Below are 23612 nucleotides of genomic sequence, written 5' to 3'. Positions count from 1 at the left end.
TCAGTCACTGTGAGGGTAGCTTGATTAAAGGAAATGGACTGAGTGGAAACTTTGAATGTGTGTTTTCAGTTGTGCTTTCGGTCCGTCCGGGTGATAGCAGCAGCAAAAACAGATGCTGAAACAATTAGGGCAAGTCAGAGGATGTTTTTACTCCCACTCTGCCCCCCCTCCATGTGATTGAACATCAAAGTTGTCGACAGAGTGTAAAAGTTGATTTTATTGTTTGACTCCTCAAAGCAGTTGTCAGTTTTTTTTAAAGGAGTGGCGCAGACAAGCTGAGAGCCCAAACAGCCTCAGTCTCTGCAAAGACACAGTGTCGAGCGGTGGAATCTACTCAGGCACAAGCGGTTTAGGTTTGTTGTCTTCATTCAGTCTCTGACACAGCTTCAGTTTGATCCTGAGGTAGATGTTTATGGCAAAATCGGTTTAAAGCTAACAACGATAGTAGCCGCTGAAATCCATTAATCAAAGCAGACCAAAAAGACAAAGCAAAAAAGAGTGTATTAAATTCAACAATGATGCTTTTTATGGCTAATGAATTCACGTTACATTCATAAGAGGAAGAATTCACAGGTTGAATACACACACACACACACACACACACACACACACACACACACACACACACACACACACACACACACACACACACCCTGTGGTTTGTTTGCTGTGAGCAGGCGGAGGGCCAGCCTCCTCTCAGAGGTGACTGATTTACAGTTTGTTGCTGTCTGTCAAACAGCTGACAGATGGGGAAAACAGCTCGCCCTCCGCCACACTGTCGCCACTGTTTGATGCTTGGCAGTGTCACCAGTGGCAAGAGCGCCTGAGTCCTGCTCCTTAAGTTTGATGGGAAGGTTAACAGCAACCATAAAAGTGTAGCAGTGGAGCATACGCTTAATTGTTTTGTGCCTGCATGAACCTGCTTAAAGAAATGATCTAGTTGGGAGGAGTGAGGGGCTGACACTGCATTTAGCAGCAGCTGCATGGTGATGAAGCTACTTTTAAACCTTTTACACAAACACTGTGATGCCTGGCACTGAAAAAAGAACAGAGTGCAACACAGGTCTTGTGTGGGATGAAATCACAGTGGTAGACATTGTTTTGGCAGCAAATTGTTAAAGATATAAATAGTCCTGAATATTCCAGGCATGTTAATAGCGTGTGAGACAACTTACTACTTATTTTAGTGGTTTTCTTAAAAGGGTCTTTAAGATATTTCCCTGGCATGGCTCCACTTATGGGTTGGACTTTCAGCACTTGCCAAAACCTTTGTGCGTTTAGTGCCCTGCTGCAGAGAGCACATTTTAGGCCTGTGTATTATATCATATAGAGCAATTTAGTACATGTACATGTTTTTTTGCTCACAAAGCATTTTTTCAGGGTCTCCTGCTCCGACTCGTACAATATTGCATTCAAAGGTTCTGCCCGGACATCATGAGACTTTGTGTGGAAAGACCACAAAGCACCTGGTTTTCTCACTGCGGCTTTTCACTTTGACTTTTCATAATGGAGGCGGGTTTTGGGTATCGAGTGGCTCTTAGTTTAGAAGGAACCATGCTGGCACAGTGTTTTTGATTGTTTTATCCAGACATTTTCTGTCACTTCAGAAGTTCAGGTTCCTTGGTCCCACACAATGGATTAGCATCACGCTTTAATGTAACAGCCAGGCAGTACTAATCCTAATCACCAGCCATTTCAGAAGTGATATGCATTGAGGAAGTAGCGCTAGACAAACAGAAGTGCAAACTATAAAATGCATTTCCTGCTGAAAATACAGCGTGAATGCTGAGCTGCTGACTTACTTTGTTGAATCAAGCTGAAAATGTACCAAGGCTTTGTTGGTTTTGTAGAAAGAAAAAAGCTTGAGACAGATGGTTATGAGTTAAATTAGTTGAATATGTTGAAAAGTTTTGCTTAACTGAAATACTTGTAATCTTTAGTGTGATAGTGGAAGAGTTGACAGTCAGACTAAAATGAATTCACTGAAGAAAAAAACCAGTTGAAAAGGAGAATCAAAAACTTGAAATTTAGAGTTGAGATTTTGTGAAAGTTTGTAAAAGCTGTAAAAGCTGAGTTGATGATCATGGCTTCAATATAAACCCATTATCAAACCCAAAAATCCCAAATAAAAAAGGGATAAAGAAGTAGATTTCAAGGAGCTGAGTTTTTTTTTTGAATTACACACCTTCCCCATTCATTTAAATGGGTACAAAATGCAGAAAAGTACAAGTATTTGAAAAAGGTTTGATGTAAACCTTTAATCTCCTCAATGAGATAACTGTTTTGACATTTGAAATGTTGAAATGGAAAAGTTTATGGGAGTAGGTAAAAACATACAGAACAAAAAGCTTGAATAAAGAGTGTGAACGCTGAATCTGAATTCACACTAATGAATGCTGATTCACACTGATAATTGAAGCAGTGTGTAAACTGTGAATGTGTAGAAAGAGACTAATACCGCTCTAATTGAGCAGTAGGTTTTTGTTTTGTCAGGAGATTTTAGGCCAAATGGAGTCAGATTCCCGCAGGTCTCCTGGGATGATGGGAGGGCCGGCCTGGAGTCTAGCGGAGCCTGGATCCCAGCAGTCCTCTGGCTCCTTAATCCCTGTCATTAGCTAAAACTGACCGGCTTGCCAGTCACTACCCTCTCATCAACCCTGTCCTTTGTCCCTTTACTTCTTTCCTTACATCCTCTCTCTCATTAGGCTCATCTCACGCTTCTTTATTTTCTCCTGTGTTATTGTTTCCTATGTTTTCGACAAGCTTCCCTTCCAGATCTCCCCTGGACACCTCAATTGAAAAAAAAGAACTTGTCTTAAAGGAACCTTTAATTGAAGGGAAGAATTACAAGTTATGAGAAATGTTCATGACACTGATCTGACATTTTTTATAGTTCTGCTGCACAAACAAAAACTGTTTGGGGATGTATGTGGCAAGATGAAAAAATAATATTTATACAGTCATTCAATCACAACATCTACTGAATAAATAGCTGACGCTAAGCAGCTATAAAACAAAAGTGTGACAGAAGCATCTCAGTTGGAGAGGATAAACTGTCCTATTATAGCACATCCTGGTGCTTGCTGTTTTGTCCATTGACACACGCAGTGTGGGCGGCAGATAGAGGATGGGTGCGGGGGAGGTCCAGGGTCTCGAGAAGGGAGAAGGGAAACACCTTGTGACCCCCTTGTTCCTGAACAAACTACTGTAGGAGCACAGATCACCACTGGACAGCTGTTGGCTTACATTTAAAATCTGAAATTACTGCTCAGATGTTTTGTATGTGTGTGTGTGTGTGTGTGTGTGTGTGTGTGTGTGTGTGTGTGTGTGTGTGTGTGTGTGTGTGTGTGTGTGTTTGCATGAGTTTGCATGAGTTTGTGTGTGTATGTGTTTGCATGAGTTTGTGTGTGTGTGTGTGTACGTGTTTGCATGAGTTTGTGTGTGTGTGTGTGTTTGCATGAGTTTGTGTGTGTGTGTGTGTGTGTGTGTGTGTGTGTGTGTGTGTGTGTGTGTGTGTGTGTGTGTGTGTGTGTGTGTGTGTGTGTGTACTTGGCAGACGTACAATAAGGAAGATAGATAAGTGATAAATAAACAGTCAGGATTTGGTTTCTCATGGCAACAACAACAATGCAGGGTGGCAAACAGTGCTGCAGTTTGGCGGTGAGGCTGCGACATGTTTGGGTTTTGATACAGATGTCAAGCTCGACTGTCTCCCAGGCACAGACAGCATGACTTCTGCTGCAGATAAACCCTTCGTTCCACTTGAGCCATCCAGGGAAAACTATGCTTTGATGCACTCACACTTCACTGACGGGGGGTGTGGGGGGGGGAGTTGAAACAAAGTGCGTCTGGAAGATTCTTTTCTCTTCATACTGCAAAATCAAATAGGGCATAAAGTGGAATTAACTATAACTTAGTTTTATAAGCATCAGTCTTCCTTGTGCAATAAAACAACATCAATAATTAATGCAATGTAATTTTCAAAAGCATTATAACAAAGGGTCCATATATGATGCTGTGTTATGCAAGCAGAGTGAGGAGGTACAAAACATGAGTGATCCTCAGATTGGTAAAATGTTTTTCTGTTTGTCAAGTGTTCGTCATTCTCTGCTCATAAAGAGAGTTTAAAGCAACAACCTTCACTCAGAAGCAAAAATCTGCCTTTAAACTTAAAAAAAAGATGTGATATTCAATGGCATTTAATAATATTTAAAAAAAACTATCACCATCAACTGATATGACAGCTTTGTATTTTGATATTATTTTTGATCATGTCGAACAGCTCTAGTTTGTGTTATACCACAGGTAACAAAGTTTAAAAAAGGACAATGATTCTTGCATGATTTTAGTCGTTACTGATTTAAGGAAAATTATTGTTCCATCAACATATTAACATTTAATTTGGTTACACAATCCTGATGTTGCAGTCTTTCTCTTATTCAAAGGAGCATCCAAAGAAAGTTTTATTTACGCGGACAAGTGAAACATTAGGGTTCATTCCGTCTCCATCTTCAATGTAGTGTGGTCAACAATCCAGACGCACAAAAAGTCACCAAAATCTCTTGCTGCCAAGTTTATATCGTGAACAAAGAAAACGCATCTGTTGTTTTAATCAAATCGCGGAGACGAGATGAAACTATAAGGAGCGCTCTAGCAACAGGTGCATTGCTCATTTAGAGAAAAGTGCTTAGAGCGACAGAAATGAAACAATAGAGCAGCCTTATCAGCACAAACACTTCTGATGATTAGGTGGAGCTCTGTATTTGGTTCAATGCTCGGGTCGAGAGTAGGCGGATGTGGAGGAAAGATAGCTGCTAGTGATACGGCTGACCTCAACCATACGGGTTTCATTAGCCATGAACAGCACAGTACAATGGCCTTTGCAAGATGTTTACAGATCTTTCCATTTCACACTATGAGGATGTTTTTTTTTTGTTTTTATTTCAGTGCAGAGGCTGATTTCAAACTGGAGCAGCGGAGACACAACAGATCCTCAGATAACCTGCAGTTCGACAACATGATCCGCCAATTAGCAAGCCCCTCAGCAGGAGCAGTGCCCTCGCGCATCTGAGGGTGTGGCGGTGGCTCCATGGCACAGGAGTGCGACATCGTCTGACACAGCAGAGTCGGCACTTAGCAAGCCGACGTGAAAGGTCTATGGCTGACGCTCACCGGAGGAGCGTGTCCATGAACACGCCAAGAAATGTTCGCTATGAGTGATTGTCTTTATTCCACATAAAAAAGCTTCCAGCAGGGACAGTGCACGCTTAGAGACCCATCTCATCTCCAAAGTAATTCAAGTGACCCCACACTGTGACCCCAGGACCCCCAAGTCCCGCCACATGATTTGTGAGACCAGGGGTCTGCTGCCCCAGCCACAAATCAATGAAGTGGGGGGGGGGGGGTTCTGTGTGCTGCCAACAATTTTTACACTTCAAACAAACGTCGGGTCACAGATTACACCTTCGATCACTTATCTCCTCCCCTGACCAAGACTGGAGCTGACACACTGAATGTCCCCCCATGTCTCCCTGTCAGTGACGTCAGTGAAGTTCAGTAAAGATGGACATCACACACCACCCTCTCTCTTCAAAGCGTTTGAGGGCATCGACTTTGGCCACATTTTGTCCACACACAAACACAATAAGTGAGACAGAAGCAGTCATATCACAGCAGCAGGGTGATTACAGCCGCGGATCAAAAGCAGTCACAGCTGCGGCAGGGACGCATGTGTGGTCCAGGCCCGAGGAGAGAGAGACCCTGTGAGCGCAGCAGCTGTAAGTTTATAATATACGTAGCTGCAGCATGGTAAGAAAATATGACATACAGAATAAAAGCAAAGGATGCTACTTATTGAATTAGAAGAGAAATGGAAATAAATCCTCACACCCAGCTGATAATCATCCTCCCCCATCCATCCACCCCCTGGTAAAACTGAGCCCAGGATCAGCAGCGGGGACTTTATCTTGGCACCTACAGAGACTATGATTAACAAGTGAGGAGGTCCTCTGAAGATATCCAAGACGACGGTCTAATCTGACCATCTGTTTCTTATCTGCTCACCTTTATTTTTTAAATTTGCAAATTTATTTGTCTAACGGATATCGGGCCTGCAAAGCAGCAGGAGCCCAATCCTCTCCCTGGGGAGTGAAGCAGAGGTGGGACCCACCTGGTGTGTGTGTGTGTGTGCTCTTGTACAGCTATCTCTGTGAGGACCAGTTTGAGCCTACAACCTACGGAGTGAGGACATTTTGGGAAAGTGAGGACCTTTTGGCCGGTCCTCACTTTGTGACCCCCCCTTTATTTGTCTTTTCGGAGGTTAAGTCTTGGTTTTAGGGTTAGGGTTAGAATTAGGTTTAGGTTAGGTTAAGGGTTAGAGTTAAGCATTTAGTTTGGATGGTTAGGGTTAGGGTAAGGGGCTAGGGAATGCCTTATGCCAATGAGTGTCCTCAGTAAGATAGCTGTACAAACATGTGTGTGTACTTTTACTTTAATCTTTTGAGGGCCATTTTGAACCGAACAGAGTGAGGACATTTTGGGAAAGTGAAGCCACTTTGGTCGGCCCTCACCTTTTCAATGGGTTTGAAAGGTTTGAGGGTTAAAACTTGCTTTTAGGGTTAGAGTTAGAATTGGATTCAGTTTAGGATCAGGATTAGGTTTAGGGCTGGGCTCTAAAGAAGAAGCAGAATAAGTATTGTGCTGTTTTTTTTTTAGTATTACCAATCAAAGGAGGAGGAAACAAAGATTTCACCACTTTCCCTAATAAAGAAAAATGTTGAAATCTGTTTCATGATGACTATAATAACATAGAGCTCAGAGTTTCTCATCTTATCTGCAGTGCAGCAGTTGTGTTTCCATAGAGACAGAAAACTTGTCACTGTTGAAAGAAGGATAAAGTCTCCTCCGTGTTTCACTAGTACAAGTTCCTGTCATTTGAGACATATCTCAGAGCCAGTGCATTAACAGTATAATAATAATCTGCCAGGGCCCTGCTATCACCACTAGGAGGCCTGTTTTGGACAGAATATCCAAACTAAACCTGTAAATATGTTCAAGCCGCTCAGACATGATTTGAGCTGGCTTGGAATCATAACGCTGATTGATAAAACTATTTTTTTTTATTTTTCATGTACTCTCTGTGTTTCAGAGCTTTTCCTATGACTTTGTCAAGGAGGTTAGGTTTACATCTGCATTTTTTTTGTTAGTTGATTACACAAATACAACTGAACTGATTTCTATTGATCTTGGTGGGGCTGATTCGTGATTTTTTAAAACAATTCTAGGATTATTATTATTGATTTCTCAAATAATAATTCATGGATCTTGTTGGGGAAAATCTGGCATGTTTAGGGGATTTGCAGATCCAAATAAGATTCTGGACCTAGTGAATATAAATGTGGTTTTATAAGGGGCGTGGGTGGATTTATGGACTCTACTGAGTGCCATTCTAGATATTTCTTTGTGCTTTATGTGAAATCTTCACAAAATGATTTCTTTGAGAACAGTTATTAATCAATTTAGTATTATTCTTAGTATGAAGAGCACAGGATAACTTGCATATTAACTGTCTTAAAAGTTTCACTGCATTAACTTCTGATATGATACAATCAGCAGTGAAGTGAAATGAACACAGGATTTAGGAGAAAAGGTTTTTTTAGTGTGATGGTGTCAATGTGAAGTTTCCTTTTGTTTTTGTTTCAGCCTGGTGTGTTTGCTTGTCCCTTTCTCATGGAAATTAATCCTTGAGACTTGAGAATTGAATTCACACATCCCCCGAGCTGAGCGGCCTGCTGACATTTGATTTAATCTTCAAACGCTTTGCATTTCGCTGTCGATCTAATTACTTCCCCATTTCGAAGCAACTCATCAAACTCTTGATTTTTTTTAATTTAAGCAACCCACTGAATTTCCAACGTTTTGACCAGAAATGACTAAATGTGACTCATCGGGCTGTTAACAGCTTTTCAACATGCAGTGATTGTGATGTAAAAACCAGAGTTGAAATGTCCTGACCTGTTCGGCACATGACCAGACCAGAACCCACTCTTTTAGATGACGGAAAACACTGGGGAAGTGAAACAACTGTCAAAAGTAGCCACAGATTAAAGGATAAAGATGTTACAAGAAGAAAGAGAGTGATGCAGGGTGTGACACCAGTTTACATGATGAATGACTACATTTCATTTTTTTACACCACTGATTGATTCAATTAACAGTTTGAGGACATCATCTTCAATCATATTATTATTATCAATATTAGCAGTGGTAGTAGTAGTCGTAGTAGTATTTGGTCACAGTCTCTAATTCAAATCTTTACTTTTTTTTTTTTGGTGCATAAACAGAAAAACCTTGGCTAAATCAATCTGATGTCTCTTGTTTACCTTCCATTCTCAAAGTTTGTTGTTTGATTTCACAAACTTGCTCCATAATGTGTAATGAGGGAATGACCTGTCTACAAGGGGGAACGTGTCCTCTCCCTCCAGGAAGGTGGTGAGGGAGAGAGAGAGAGGGAAAGAGAGAGGGAGGAGGGGGGAGGGCCGAGGGATGACTTGAGGGAGGGAGAGGGGGGCAGGGTGGAGGGGTCGTGCTGGGAGGGATCTGGGGGTGTGTGTGGAGGGCCGAGTTTAAAAAGGCAGACAGCACCAACAGTCAGTCACTCACTCTCACACACGATCTGTCTTCTCCAGTAGCAGCAGCAGCAGAACCGACCGGCTTCTGTGACTCTCTGATTTATTCTTTGATTCACCGCAGCAGCCTTGGAACTGTACAGGACTCTATCTTCTTCTTCTTCTTTTCTTCTTTTTTTGTTCCACTGCAGCATGGAGACCGCCACTGGGGAATATGTTGATAACTACGAGTATTATGATGACAATGAGACTGTCTGTGACTTCTCAGAGTGGGAGCCCTCCTACTCCCTCATCCCGGTGCTCTACATGCTGATCTTCATCCTGGGCCTGTCAGGTAACGGCGTGGTCATCTTCACCGTCTGGAGGTCAAAATCCAAACGCCGAGCTGCAGATGTCTACATAGGGAACCTGGCCTTCGCTGACCTGACCTTTGTTGTGACCCTACCTCTCTGGGCAGTGTACACAGCGCTGGGCTACCACTGGCCCTTCGGCGTGGCTCTGTGTAAGATCAGCAGCTATGTTGTGCTGGTCAACATGTATGCCAGCGTTTTCTGCCTCACCTGCCTGAGCTTTGACCGCTACCTGGCCATCGTGCACTCTCTGTCCAGCAGCAGGCTGCGCTCGCGTGGCACCATGCTGGCGTCGCTGGGTGCTATCTGGCTGCTGTCCGGCCTGCTGGCTGTGCCCACGCTGCTCTTCCGCACCACTGTGAACGACATGAACAGCAACCGGACCACATGCGCCATGGACTTCAGCATAGTGACCATGAACCAGAGGCACGAGTTCTTCTGGATCGCAGGACTCAGCTTGTCCTCGTCCGCCTTGGGTTTTCTTCTACCTTTCCTGGCCATGACCATCTTCTACTGCTTCATTGGCTGCACAGTCACACGTCACTTCAACAACCTGCGCAAGGAGGACCAAAAGAAGAAGAGGCTACTGAAGATCATCACCACACTGGTGGTGGTTTTTGCCTTCTGCTGGACTCCCTTTCATGTGCTGAAGAGCATGGACGCTCTGTCCTACCTGAACCTGGCTCCCAACTCCTGCGGCTTCCTGCGCTTCCTGCTGCTGGCTCACCCCTACGCTACCTGCTTGGCCTACGTCAACAGCTGCCTCAACCCGTTCCTGTATGCCTTCTTTGACCTGCGCTTTCGTTCCCAGTGCCTGTGCTTGCTCAACCTGAAGAAGGCCATGCATGGCCAGATGAGCTCCATGTCGTCCACGCTGAGCGCCCAGACTCAGAAGTCAGAGATTCATTCTCTGGCCACAAAGGTGTAGAGAGTAAGAGGGAAGATGGAGCGGTGCTGCGGGACGGTCCCAGCTCCCACCACTGGAACACTTGAAGATACAGACTTTACGTGTCCGTTATTCGAAGCTGGTAAGATGAGATGATGAACTTTGAATTGCCACTGCTCACAGTTATGAAATCCATTACGTGTGCCTCCTGTTCTGCAGTGAGAGGTGTCACCGAGCAGCTGGAGGCAGCTGGGCTGAACTCCTTCGCTGCTCTGTTGATCGAATTCTCAGAGAAAAAAGATCTATTTTTTTGTTTTGTCCTGCTCTGCAAAAGTTCTCAACTGTATCATGGAAGGTGCCGAGATGTCAAAAAACACACGATGACTTTAGGAATTGTGAATGGATTTGCATAGAAATCTTTTTACACTGGATGAAACATAAAGCTGTACAGTATTTTCATACCATGACATTTTGTTTAAATGCTGTTTTGTTTTAGAAGCACTTGTTTTAAAAGAAATGTGTGAGCAGGGAAATGGAACAGAGCAGTGTCATCCTGACAGATTGTTGTTTGTGATAGTGGGAGTCTGCGGGAGTGGGGGGGGGGGGGGGGCGCGTAAGGGGAGAAAAGGTGTTGCGGCTTAATTATATAGTTTGTGGAGAGGAGACGGGAGCAGACAGGCAGATGGCAGTTGACAAATGTTGGGGAACAGGAACGGGGTGGGGTTGGTGGGATGGGAGGGGGGGGGGTTTCGCAGTGTGGTCATGGCACTAAAGAGGTGACAGAGGAACTTTATAAATGTTCCAATTTGATGTATATGTTTTATTTTTCGACATCACTGTAACTAACTACTGTATTAAAGACGTGCTCTATGAACCGGATGTCTTAAATTCATTGAGTGTGTGAAAAACTTTGAAAATGTAAATGTCAAGGTGGAGAAAGTAGATTTTAAAACCAAATGTCAAGTATTTGCACATAAAAAGGGTCTTTTGAGAGTCTTTCTTTAAAAGTGCAGTTTCATTACACCGTCCTGTTATTTCAGTATTAAGTATCTCCGCCGGCTTAAGGCTTTGCTATGAATACCTTGTATTTGTGTTACACCTTCAGACTAATAGATCCCTAATCTCTATTGATTCACAGCAAGTATCCAGACTGTAACCGGATTATGCAAAGCGCAGGCCATCCTGAGGGTTGTGTATTCGATGCTCAGTTGCGATTTCTAACAGCCGCCGTGCTTTAACTGTTTGATGACGCAGTCCTGTGAGTTACGATCAAAGCTTTTTTGAATTTGAAACACTGTGACACCACGCAAGTATTGTGGGTAACAGGTAAAAGGCCACTACAGTTCATATACAACAATGTAATTTACTGTCACAAAAAGAAAAGGACCATCCATCCACAGGAGGTAAAGCCAAAACAAACCTCAACATGGTCACTGAATAACGGGGTCATTACCAATGAGTGACTCTTCTGAGGGATCCTTTGAGTCGACAGTAATGAGCTCTGTTGGACATAATCACCGTTAGAGATGGCGGCGGCAAGAGTGGGGTTGGTGGGGGGGGGCGGAGTGGGAAGTGGGTCCCTAATCCTGGCAGAGGTTGGGCCGCCAAACAAGTCAATATTTGTCTCCGCTGAAAAGAGATTGCAGTTGGAGCAGTTGCTGGGGTGCAGGGCGGGGTTGGGGGTTGGGGGTGGTGATGTGAAAAGGAGAATTTGGGAGAGAGGTGAAGAAAACTCGAAACCGACCTGTAAAAAACAAAAAAAAGATTTCAAAGTCTGTCTGTGCTATTGCAGCTTATTATGACCCCGAGTTACCTTTTTATTGTCCACCGAACTCTACCATGGTAACCACGGCTGCATCAAAGTCAAACAAGTAAATATTCAACGTGGTTTCTTTTATCCATGACCATTCCACAATCTTAACCACATGTTTACTGTTGTTAACATGATGACAGTGGTCTGGTACGCCCTGCCACCCTTGCATCAGAGGGACAAGCAACCTGGCTTTGGGAGACTTGTTGGAGAACTCACAGCTATAGGAGTGTGCGTTGCCTCACATCTTAAAGTAACCACATGTGTGAAACGGCGAGAGGGTGAAGCCTCGTGATTCATCTTGCCTTTTGTGTGTGAGAGATCATGTGTTACTTATTGTCCATCCTGGCAAAAAAACGCAGCACATTTGACGGCTGCGCAGCTTGAAGTGGATCACCGGATGGTCATTATGATGAATGTGTATAGGCCTCGACGCACACAAAGAGCCAGAGGATTGCTTAAACACACAGTTATTCTTCATTTACTTCAGTCAGATGCCATTCGGACGGATTTATAGGTGAAGTTGAGTTTAATATGTTAAATGCAAAGGGAATCGAACCTATAACCCTGACTTCTACTGCAAAACTTAAAAACAAAGGATCATAACAGAGGAATTCAACATTTCTCTGGCTTATCTTTAGTTGATGTACGTTTGACAGTGCGACAGTGGAGGCAGGGTGGAGTCAATCGTGCATGCTGGACTGGCCGGACCTGTTGTTGTTATAGAGATGAGCCGGGCTGACAGCTTGTCTCATGCTGTTAGCCAGGAAGTCCACTTTGGGGAGAACTCATCCAGAATACCAGCTGAGCGAAGCACCGGGGGTCCACGGGGGCCGCGGCCAACACATCAACAACAGTTGTGTTGTGCCTCAAAATGCACGTAAATGTTGCCCGTGTTTGTGTGTGGTCTGCGTGTGCTGTTTGTGTGCGTATGGGTGTTTGGGTGTGGGCTTTACAATGGTCTCACAGTATTCTTAGAGGGAGGTCAACCATGTTGATCCACTGACCTCTTAAAATGATTTACTTTTCCTTTATCGGGCCAGTTTTACATTTTTCTGACCAACAGCTGTTAAACACCCTGGAGCCTTTTACATGGACTGAGTGAGTTTTAGATTTGATTTACTCTCTAGCACTTTTCTTATGCACTGTAAAACTGAAAACTGAAATGAAAAACTTGATCTTCAAAACCTTCAGTAAAAAGTAAACAACCGAGGCTGGAGAAATTCCACATTTCTGTTATTGTCAACAAATCCAGACAAAACACCAAACCCTAAAAGGGATTGGTTTGTCTCTCACTTTCCAGCTTCCCTCGCCTGCTTCTCATTCCAAAACACAGTTGTTCTGACTGGTGAGATAAATCTTTGAGCAGTAAATTAACACTAATAAAGTCAGTTAGTGAGCATTTACAGCAGCAGGACAATGTCAGATCCATCTAAAATAAACTACCGTGCTAGTTTTTATCATACTGAAGGAGCATGTCAGCCAGTGGCAACAACAGATCTCTATATGGCAGAGAGGGACATCACATATCAGGGTTAGGATCCACAGACTTGTCATTAGGATCAATTCATAAAGCTTTGGTCTTATTGCTGGACACATATAGGCTGTCACCAGACTGCTGTAATCTCAATGGGAACATCATCAGCCTGCACCTCCGAACTCAAAACACTAAAACAGCCCACACAGGTGCCCGTCCTGTGGGTTGTCGTCGTCAGTGTGAGCTGCCACACCCAAAAGGGACATCTGAACCAAAACGCAACTGCACGCTGATCCTCAGATCTCCCTGCTGTTCTATCCCACCCAAGCAGCAACAAATGCACTCCACAATGTGTCTGTGTGTGTGTGTGTTTGTGTGTAAGTGTGTGTGTGTGTGTGTGTGTGTGTGTGTGTGTGTGTGTGTGTGTGTGTGTGTGTGTGTGTGTGTGTGTGTGTGTGTGTGTGTGTGTGTGTTCATATGCTCATGTAAACAGACATCTGACACATTCCACAGCCTGTCAGCGCTAAGCCTACTTTCTCTACAGCGTTGGTCCACCTGTTGCCTGGCTATAACACACACACACACACACAAACACACACACTCACCAACAACCACTCAAAAAAAAAAATACTACATCAGCTCAAACGAAATGTATCACAAAAGATAGTTAGTGGAAGTGTCTGTTCATACAGTCCCATGAGTTGATTTAACACAGTGAAGGAGGGGGGTGCAGGGTGAGAGCATTATTTATCATCCTTCCAAACCTTCCTCTGAAAGATCAAAACTATCTTTGGGTGTCCCTCTCCCTGCCTGTCCGTCTCTATGTCTTACCTGTGGATATTGAGCACAAAGGGTCGACCAGACCCCCCCAAAATGAGGACAGAGGATTGGGTATAGGGGTTGAGAGTGTTTACATTCGGCCTGCATTTGGTCCTGTGTGTGTGTGTGTGTGTGTGTGTGTGTGTGTGTGTGTGTGTGTGTGTGTGTGTGTGTGTGTGTGTGTGTGTGTTTTAAAGAATTATATTTGTAATATTTGATGTTGGTACTCTCTCATTTGTTTAACGTGAGCAGGTTCAACAGGAAAAGATGATATCACATACTTCACTGTCTAAAACACAGTTTTTGATTCAGTTTAAATCAAAACACAGTTAAAACCAGTTTGCTGATAAGCTGAATGTTCAAGTGTTCCATTCTTAGTAAATGTACTCGAAGAAGAATGAAGCATTGTTACTTATCCTTGAACGTTTCAACTATTTTCACTTTCTTTGTAATTTGTACATCAAAAAGGAGTCATGGAGAGAGGTGACTAGATATGACAATGTTTTTATTAATATTTTCTATTCTAACTTTTTGTTCATGTCAAATAAATAGTTTTACATTTTTGGGAAATGTGTTCATTCGCTCTCTAACCAACAGTTAGACATGAAGATCAATACTACAACTTTAAAATCTGTATAAATATAAATGAAGCCAGAGCAAGTGAGCTTAGCGTAGCATAAACAGAGGGAAACAGTTAGCCTGGCTTTTGCCCACTATTACTTCAAAAGCCCAAAATAATGTGTTTTGACCATAGACTGTAAATATAGATCCATCTCCCTTTCCTCTCACTATCTATAAATGAAGTCAGAATATCCTGGATAGGAATGCTGCCATCTTTGGAGCCACGTCTGCTCAGTGGAGGTTGGGGCATGGAGCCGCAGTAGCGAGGTCCTGCAGATACACATGCTCGACCAATCATGAGTCTGTCTCAGCTGTCATTTCGTCAAACAACAAATTCAAACCAAACTTTCAGGAGAAACTTATGTTATGTTACATATTACATCAGCGTGATAAGAACTACCTAAAATGATATGAACCCTGTTTAAGAAAATGTTATTTAATTTGACTTTTTGGTTTGGTCCATGTCCCATCTACTAACATGGAGGAGACATGACTTATGACCTACTGTATACTGCAGCCAGCCACCAGGTGGTGATTGAGGTGCATTGGCTTCACCTTTGGGGAGCCGTCATATCACCCATCTTTGTGATCTATGGTATTGACCAAAGTGAAACTGCTGTTTTGAATAAAAGATCAAATTAAAAGTCAGATGTGTTTCCCAGATAAAAGTTAAACCCCTGTGAACACATGTTGCCATCTATGTTCTCTAGTCTGTTAATGTCAATATGTGGCTCCAGTAAAAATGAGCCTTTTGAAGTATTTAGGAGGAAGCACCAGTCTGATGCTGTTTAATTAGCATTTTATGGATCACCACATCACTGACTTTACACCAGTTTCCTGAACAAACCCACAGAAAAGGCTGAAGAAAAACTAACACGAAACCAGGTGGTATAAAGTGCGAGGAGCCTTGTTTTGAAGCCCCGGTTCCTGTTCACTGAGGGACTGACTGCTTTGTGATTGACTGTCCTCAGGATTAAGGCTTATACTGTACAGTTAATAACATAAAGTGTCTGAGTCGGAGTATGAACGCAGCACCAGTCTAGACAGCACAGCCGCTGATCCCCCAAAACCAGTCGGTCCAACCTGACGCAGAAACCTGGAAAGTAGTTTCTCTGTGTCAAAACGGACACCTCCTCCCTCCAAGACCATGTTTCAATACTTGTTTACAGTGGAAACATCTTATAAAAGGAGATTATCGTTCCTGTCTCATTTATGTGACCTCAACCCCTCTGCTCCTAAATCTGTTACCTTCAAAACAAACTCACATGTTACAAAGCTATCAGTTGTCAAAACACCAGACAAATAATCAATTAGCTGATCAACAGAGACTTCACGAGGAACTCTTGAAATCAAATAATTCCTTGAACAAATTTTTCATCTTATCTCTCAGGCGGCAGCATCTCAAATGTGCACATTTCTTGGTTTTCTTAATCAACAATGATAGTAAAATAAGAATACCTCTGGGTTTTGGGCTGTTGGTCAAACAAAACAAGTCAAGCGCAGACGTCATCTCACTCTACGACAGACATTTTCCAACAACATAGAGACCAAACAGTTATCCAAGACAATAAATGTCTCATCATTCAAAAATGAAAACAACTGTTAGTTAAGGCTGTGATGTAAATGTGAAGTAAGTACGAGCGTATCCCTCACAGTTTGCCCCCTGTGATTTTGTTTTGCAGTTCTGGATGTAGAGAAAACCAGCTAAAGGCCCCATCCGCTCACATTCACAGCCTCATTTATGTTCATATTCTTTTCCATCTGCTTGAATCTGTGCTGACAGTGATGAATGAGACACCACAGACGTTGGAAACAGAGCCATATCGCCACAAATCTTATCAAAAAAGGTTTCACGAATAATGGGGCGTTACATGTCTAATCATGCTTCCCGAAATTGGCCACTTGAGTGTCCAATACACACCAACGGCCCCAGTCTCCCTCCTTGACTCCTTCCCCATAAATTAACTGTAAATTGTTACCACGTCTGCTCAGGAGTCCCATGTTGAAATCAGCTTGTCTCAGTGATCTCTGGTGTAACCTGGAAGTGGCCTCTCACTGCAATTGTTCGGACCTTGAGAACAAATGAGAACAAAAGCAGAAAAGTACATAATTTGTATGAGATCAGTGTTTCTGGGCTAATGTCGTTATCTTTTGGCACATACCAAGAGGTGATTAGGAAATCGGGGCTTTCAAATTGACCTCCCCCCCCCACCCACCCACCTCCTGCCTGTCATTGTTATTCACTGTTGTTCAGGGTCATGTCCACTCCACCCATTACACCCCTGACTGGATCTGATTGGGTGTATGGGAGGATTTTAGTCAGCTGAGAAAATAAGTAAGAGGATAGAACATGTACTGTAAAGGCCTAACCTCTTACATATGTGGCACATATGTGAAAATATAAACATAATCTATGTGTGGGTTAGGCTTAGGGTTAGGGTATGTATGTTTGGAACAGATGAGTTGTAAGTTTATTCAGTGTGATGTTGATGGAAACTGGTAAACATGCTATTATAACACAAAATAAGGGATAGAAACTAAAAACATCAGCGTACTTAACTTGAAAACTTAGGTTCAATTGCTGAGTTGCTTGAGTTAAAATAAGCTGAGAAGGCAACTGGTATGAACGCAGGTACGTATTTTATGTGTAAAATGTGAGATGAAATAATTCAACAACTTGTACAACTTAACTTTGTTTGCTAAACAACGCTTATCTTGAAGTTGATTTTACTCGTGTTTTTGAGGCAGCACTTGAACTTAAGTTTTTGTGTTGAACCAACTTGATAATGTTTACAATGTGTGTATGTAGGTATGTCGAGCTGCTTTTAGACATGCACTGAATTCTCCACACTTTCTCCGGAGGAGGTGCATGTGTGAAAGCAAATGTCCAAGTGAGAGGCTCCGGCTGGTCCCCTTGTATAAAGTCCGCAGGAAGTCGAGAGAATCCGATGTGAGAAGCAAGGATCTCCTTCTGGATTCAGCAACATGCGACAGACGCTAAAATGATAAAACAAAAAGAAAACAAATATCTCCCAGTGAAAAAGTCATGTAGAAGTGTTTGTGGTGATAAGAGCCAACACCAGTGTTTGGGTGTTGTCAAGAAAACCAGGTGATCTCCCCAGCAGAATTAATATATTACTTCCTGCCTCCGCCTGCTGCACCACCCCTCGTCTGAATAATGTGGAGGATGCTGTTGCTGTTGTGAACGCATCTGTGCAGAGAACCTCCCGCTGCATTGTGCATGGGTGAAAAGCAAAGCCCAGACCCAATTCTCCGGACTTTATCCGCAGTCATGGCTTATGTATGTGTCTGTCTATCTATCATGGATATTAGAAGGTAGGACCAGGGCCATGCTGCTGCATAGTGCATGGTAATGAGCCCTGCTGCTGCTGCTGCTGGGTATCATTAGGCAAGAGATGCTGCTTCCGAGGGCAGCGTATCTTGGCCAGACCTGAATGTGCTGGGCTCTTGTCCCCTCCGGATATGGTTGCTCAGGGCTCATCGTCCCTTAGACACAAAGATCCTCTTCACATCCTTCTCTATCCCTTCCATTGTGAAGGTCAGGCCTCGAGGCACGCTGCTCCCATGCCTGCTTCACGACTAAATGCTTCTCCTGTGACTGGCTGGTCCCGGTGCCAGTTCAGCTGCTGCATCAGGGGGAAACGACAGGCTTCAGTTCACCTTCCTCACATGAAAGTTACCTTTGCCATCGGGGGTGTGATCCCCTATGATGTTTGGGGATACATGCTGGAGAATGTCAATTCTAAAATGTAGCAGGTGTGTGTTTGATCCTCCTCAGAAGGAAGAAAATGACACGAGATAACATCAGAAATCAAAACATCTCTAAGTTTAGTCTGTCCACATCAGTACATGGTGAGCTTTGTTGTTGTTGTATATAAATATAATAAACTTTGTTTGTATAGCACTTTTCAAAAAAAGGTTGGCTAAGTGCTTCACTGACATAAAAACTGAAAATACATGCAATGCAAATTTAATCAAGTTAATGCAAGAGAAATGTTTCTTGAACAAAGAAATAAAACAAGTGCGTAGTAGCGCCCGATATAGTAACATAAACAACAAACACATCAATAAAATAAGCTTCTCTTATTTGATCAAAATAATTTAAATCTTGAATCGGTCATGAGGAGGCCACGTGGATGTTTAAACTGTGTATAAGGTGTTTGTGCAGATTGACAGAGCTCTTTTATCGCTGCCTTGTTTACATTCACTTGTTACACATTTTCTTTCCTGGGAGCTGATCAGTCCTCAGCCACTGAGGGGCAGCAGTGTGTGGATTTCACTAATTCACTTTCCCTCTGGCTTCTAACTTGGTCTAAGTTACTGACCTCATGGGTCAAGTTGTCTTCACTGTTTCATCACAAATTTATACTATACCATTTATTTATGGTGTGAACCATTCCAGTCACCATTCAGGGTCAGCTGTGTAATGTATGAACTGGAACAGGTTGCCATATGAGCCCATATAAAGCAACTGCTGCCACCTGTTGGTCAAGTTGTACAATTACCAAACCTGTTTTACCTCAATATTCATGGGCATGACACAGTGTGCAATGAACTCTCTAGTGTGTATGTGCAAGTATGTCTATCTATAGTTATGAGGGCCAATTTTGGTTCAATACCATCATTGTGAGGACATTTTGGCTGGTCTTCACAAATTCAATGGACTGTTTGAGGGTTAAGACTTGGTTTTAGGGTTAGGGTTAGGGTTAGGTTTAGGTTAGGGTTACGGTTAGGCATTTAGGTGTGATGGTTAAGGTCAGGTTAAGGATCTAGGGAATGCATTATGTCAATTAGTGTCCTCTATAGAGAGACGTGCATGTTTGTGTGTGTGTGTGTGTGTGTGTGTGTGTGTGTAAGTGTGTGTGTGTGTGTGTGTGTGTGTGTGTGTGTGTGTGTGTGTGTGTGTGTGTGTGTGTGTGTGTGTGTGTGTGTGTGTGTATTCCTTGATCAATATTTTAATAAAAGTGTTTTAAACTACCACTTTAAATAAAAGATCTAAATAACAGTCATATGTGTATCTCAGATTAAATTGGACTCCTGAAACATATGGTATTGTCATGTGTGTTGTACCGTCTGTTAATGTCAACATATGGCTTCACTAAAAAGTTGCCTTTTGAAGTGTTGAATATGAAGCATTATATGGAAATAATGATGAGCAAAATGACAAGTGAAGCCAAAGCATCTCCATCACCACCTGGTGGTTGGCTCCAGCATTGGTCCTAAATCCTGCCTCCCCCATGTTAGTAGATGGAACATGGATCAAACAGACGCCTCAGTGGGATCACGATATCACAGCTCCATCGCACAAGCGCTGCTGCATAGACCCTGGCTCCAAATGACTTTATCTGCACAAGATGGCAGTGTTCATATCAAGGATGTTTTAGCTTCATTTCAGTGGGAGGAAGTGGAAGTAATGTTTTTTTATATACAGTCTACGATGTGGAGTATCAGTCTGATACTGTTTGATTACCAATATCAGTGGCTTTTATACAAATTTCCCAAACAAACCAACAAAAAACTATAAAGAAAAGTGACAAAGAAAACATACAACCAATGCACAAGAACCTTTCCAGTCAGCAAACAGGATCAGCAGAGAAACATACACTCAGACACACAGTTTAAATAAATATGTGTGTAAAATGTATAAATGTTACTCATCAAGCTATAAAACCGCTTCACTGCTCTTCTTAGAGAAGATGGAATAGAGGCGTTGTTCATCTGGAGGTGACCAAGGAAATGCTACCACCTGTTGGCAAGGTTGTACAATTACCAAAACTGGTTAGTGTACAGAGTAAAAGTTTTCATTTGAGATGATTAAAGTTCACATTCAACAACCTTTATTTAAACATACCTAGTAGTAAAAAGCAGAGGATGATGTAAGGCCCCTGCTCTGAACTCTCAGGGAGAGGAGAGGGTCGTCCTCTAACCACGAGGTCGGTGGTTCGATCCCTGGCACCTCCAGCCTGCATTCCAAAATTGTCCCTGGCAAGATGCTCAACCGCAAGTCGCCCCGGGCGTGTATGAATGGTGTGTGATAGCAAAAGCGCTGCATCACTGGATGAAGGTGCTTCGGGTGGTTCACAAAGAACAAAATAAACACAGTCTATTTGTCTTCACTCAATAATAAGGCCACAGAACATGTGTCGAAATGAAAAGCTGTTGTTTTTTTCAAACCCACAAGATCTTTTATTGTTTTTTAAAATATACAAGTAAATGCATTTTCCTTAACTTGCCCGGTGGTGAAGCAGGTACAGTAAAGGTCACAGGGAATACATATTAACAAAGCCTCTCTTTATTTATGTATGACAGTTTTCAATGTGACGGTCGTGGTTGCAGGTCAGTTGCATGAATGAGTAAGATCTCCTTGTTTTGCTTTCCTGCTTTGGTTTTGCCCCAGACAGATTTTCTGCACTGATGGTGTGGTTGGGGTTGAGTCGGGGGCAGCGGCCTGTGGCTCTGATGAGGCTTATTTCCTGGTGAGGAGAGGGTCAGATCTCTGGGTAGAATTCGGGACCTCGCGCCCCTCGAGTAGGTCAGCGTTTCTGATTTGGCACGTGGGCCCATGATGACGGGAGTGCACGTTTTGGGGATGATGGTTGTCATGGTCCGAGTCAGGACCCTCCCTCTCCTGGCGGCCAGTGAAGGAGCTGCGGCTGGAGGCTTCTGCTTCCTGTCTGGACCTTTGCTCTCCTGCTGTTCTCTGGGATGTGTCTGCGGCACAGCGTGGGACTGCCAGCTCTGCAGCTTGCACTCCATGTCTTTCAGAGCCTTATCAGTGTAGGCCTGCATTTCTCGACACACCTGAGAAATCTGCTGCTCATACTCATCCCTCCAGGCTTTTTTACTGGCCTCCAGCTTCTGCTCAAACATTGCACACAGCTCCTGCTCCTTTCGATTCATCTCTGAGTGTCTATTGTCTTCACTGTTGACATCTCCGCCCTCAGGTTCACTGTCCATCTGTGCTCCCTCCACTTCTCTGTCTTTGACTCTTTGCACCAGCTCCAGGATGCTGCTCTTTGGAGCCCTCGTGCCCCCTTGTGATTTGATCTGCTCACGTACCTGTTGGATAATGGACTGCAGCTTAACCTGCATCTCCTTCTCTGGAGCAGCGTTGTCCTCTGAACATCCATTATCCGGACCACCTGAAGAAATGTGCTCCTCTCCTGCAGCATCGTCTGTGCCCTGCTGTTGCTCCTGCTGTTGCTCCTGCTGTTGCGCCTGCTGATGCTCCGGTTGTTCACCATTCACCAGTATCTGCGGATTCATGTCGGAGGATGATTTACTCATGTTTGTTTCTCGTCTTCACAGCTCTACCTTGAGCTGAGCCACTACAACAGTGTGAGGAGTGTTGACCAGGGGAAGGTCCTAATTGACTGAGGAGTCTGTCCTTAGAGAGACTGAACACCAGGGGAGTTATGGCTTGCAGTCTAAGGTAAAGCAGTGTGATGCATAAGGTAATGTTTAAAAACAATGTTGTGCAACAAAATCCTGGAATAAGGGCCTCAGCTCTGGAAAAAGAATAGTGAACTCTGTCAAGCGGCACTCAAACTACAGCAAACCACTTCTTTCATATCAACCAATTGAATTATCCAATGGCCTTTCTTTTGCAATCATCGGTAATTATTTAATCCACGTTATGTTATGTTCCCCTGTCTGCATGTGTGTCACTGCAGCCCGTGGCAACAGCTGGTTCCAAACATGAAAAACAAAGATCTCCAGGGACGGCCGCAGTGGGAGCGCTGAGGGGTGGGCTCCAAAGTCTCATTAGTAGTTAGTGAGCTGTTAGTGAAATGCAGCGCTGTAACACCCGACCAAGAAATCTGCAATGATTACATACGGACAATAGATGTAAAAAAAACTGCTCACCTGCTAACTCCAGCTCATGTTCAGTATTTTGTCTTTTAAATAATGAGCACTGTCCCTTTCAAATAAATCAACTAATAAAAAAGGAAAGGAAACACAACAAATGTCTAATCATTAGGATCAAATAATCAGAGTAATCACACAAAATGTTGACCTCAGATAAAAAATAATGAAGATGTTGTCATCAGGGGGTCGGTCCCTTTCTGTGTCTGTTATACAGGAGTTCACAGTGGTGATCTGTGGTTTGTGGTCCACACACACACACACACACACACACACACACACACACACACACACACACACACACACACACACACTCACACACACACACACACACACACACACACACACACACACACACACACACACACACACACACACACACACACACACACACGTTATGTGTGTAGTCTAATCTCAGATAGCTCCAAGGTCGTTCCGGTTGTCTGGCACCATAAATTTAAAAGGTTTAGCACAGAGATAATGAAGGAATGTTGTGTCCTTGTAGAAATCCTCTCTTATCTCTTATCTGGTGTTTTTTTTTTAGTTTTGGGGTTGCAAATTCACATAGTCCCAAAAGGTGATATTTTTTTGAATTTGTGTGCACAAGATAAAAAAAAATCACGTTTATGTAAAAAGTGTTCTATTGTCTGGTGTTGAGTCTGAGGGAGAAAAGTGTTTTCCTGCTTGCATTGTGGCTTATTAGTAGTTTAATGTAAGCAGCTTTTCACACGGATTACTATTGCTACATTACTCAGTTACAGAATCTAAAAAAATCTATTCAGTTTTCATGTTTCATCATAAAGAACTAAACAAAATGTGGAAACTATGATTGTAAATACAGGAAGTTGAGTTGTTACTGTACTGTATGTGGTTCTCAGGTGTTTTGAGACACAAGAGAAACATATGAGGTTTTCTTCGGTTCTGCTTACATAAAAACATGTTTTTCATGTGACTGAATCCAACCCTGCTGGCTGCACCTTGGCACCAGCTGACCTCTTTCATTCCCAGCTATCATCTCTCTTATTGATCTGTTTGGTTTCTGATAATTCTCCTGTGTTTGCCTGACTGAATTATGTTTTCACACCAGGAGTCTATAGGATGGCTTTTAATTATTTTTCAGGATATCTTTTTAAAG

General features: G+C 43.1%; 2 protein-coding genes across 2 annotated transcripts; one reads left to right on the top strand and one right to left on the bottom strand.

The window, feature by feature from the left end:
* Positions 1–8649: 8649 nt before the first annotated feature.
* aplnra (apelin receptor a) lies at positions 8650–10737 on the top strand. Its single transcript, XM_034596540.1, has one exon. It carries the CDS (start codon positions 8820–8822, stop codon positions 9903–9905), a length of 1086 nt encoding a protein of 361 aa, XP_034452431.1. The 5' UTR covers positions 8650–8819; the 3' UTR covers positions 9906–10737.
* Positions 10738–20902: 10165 nt separating this feature from the next.
* LOC117767990 lies at positions 20903–22589 on the bottom strand. The gene is made up of 2 exons (XM_034595995.1): positions 22478–22589; positions 20903–21865 (listed from the first exon to the last, which is right to left on the bottom strand). Exon 2 carries the CDS (start codon positions 21701–21703, stop codon positions 20924–20926), a length of 780 nt encoding a protein of 259 aa, XP_034451886.1. The 5' UTR covers positions 21704–21865; positions 22478–22589; the 3' UTR covers positions 20903–20923.
* Positions 22590–23612: the final 1023 nt, after the last annotated feature.

The sequence above is a fragment of the Hippoglossus hippoglossus genome, chromosome 9 (assembly GCF_009819705.1).
Source record: "Hippoglossus hippoglossus isolate fHipHip1 chromosome 9, fHipHip1.pri, whole genome shotgun sequence".
Classification (NCBI taxonomy): domain Eukaryota; kingdom Metazoa; phylum Chordata; class Actinopteri; order Pleuronectiformes; family Pleuronectidae; genus Hippoglossus; species Hippoglossus hippoglossus.
Note: the sequence above shows the minus strand (reverse complement) of the source record. Positions and strands in the feature narration are given on the sequence as shown.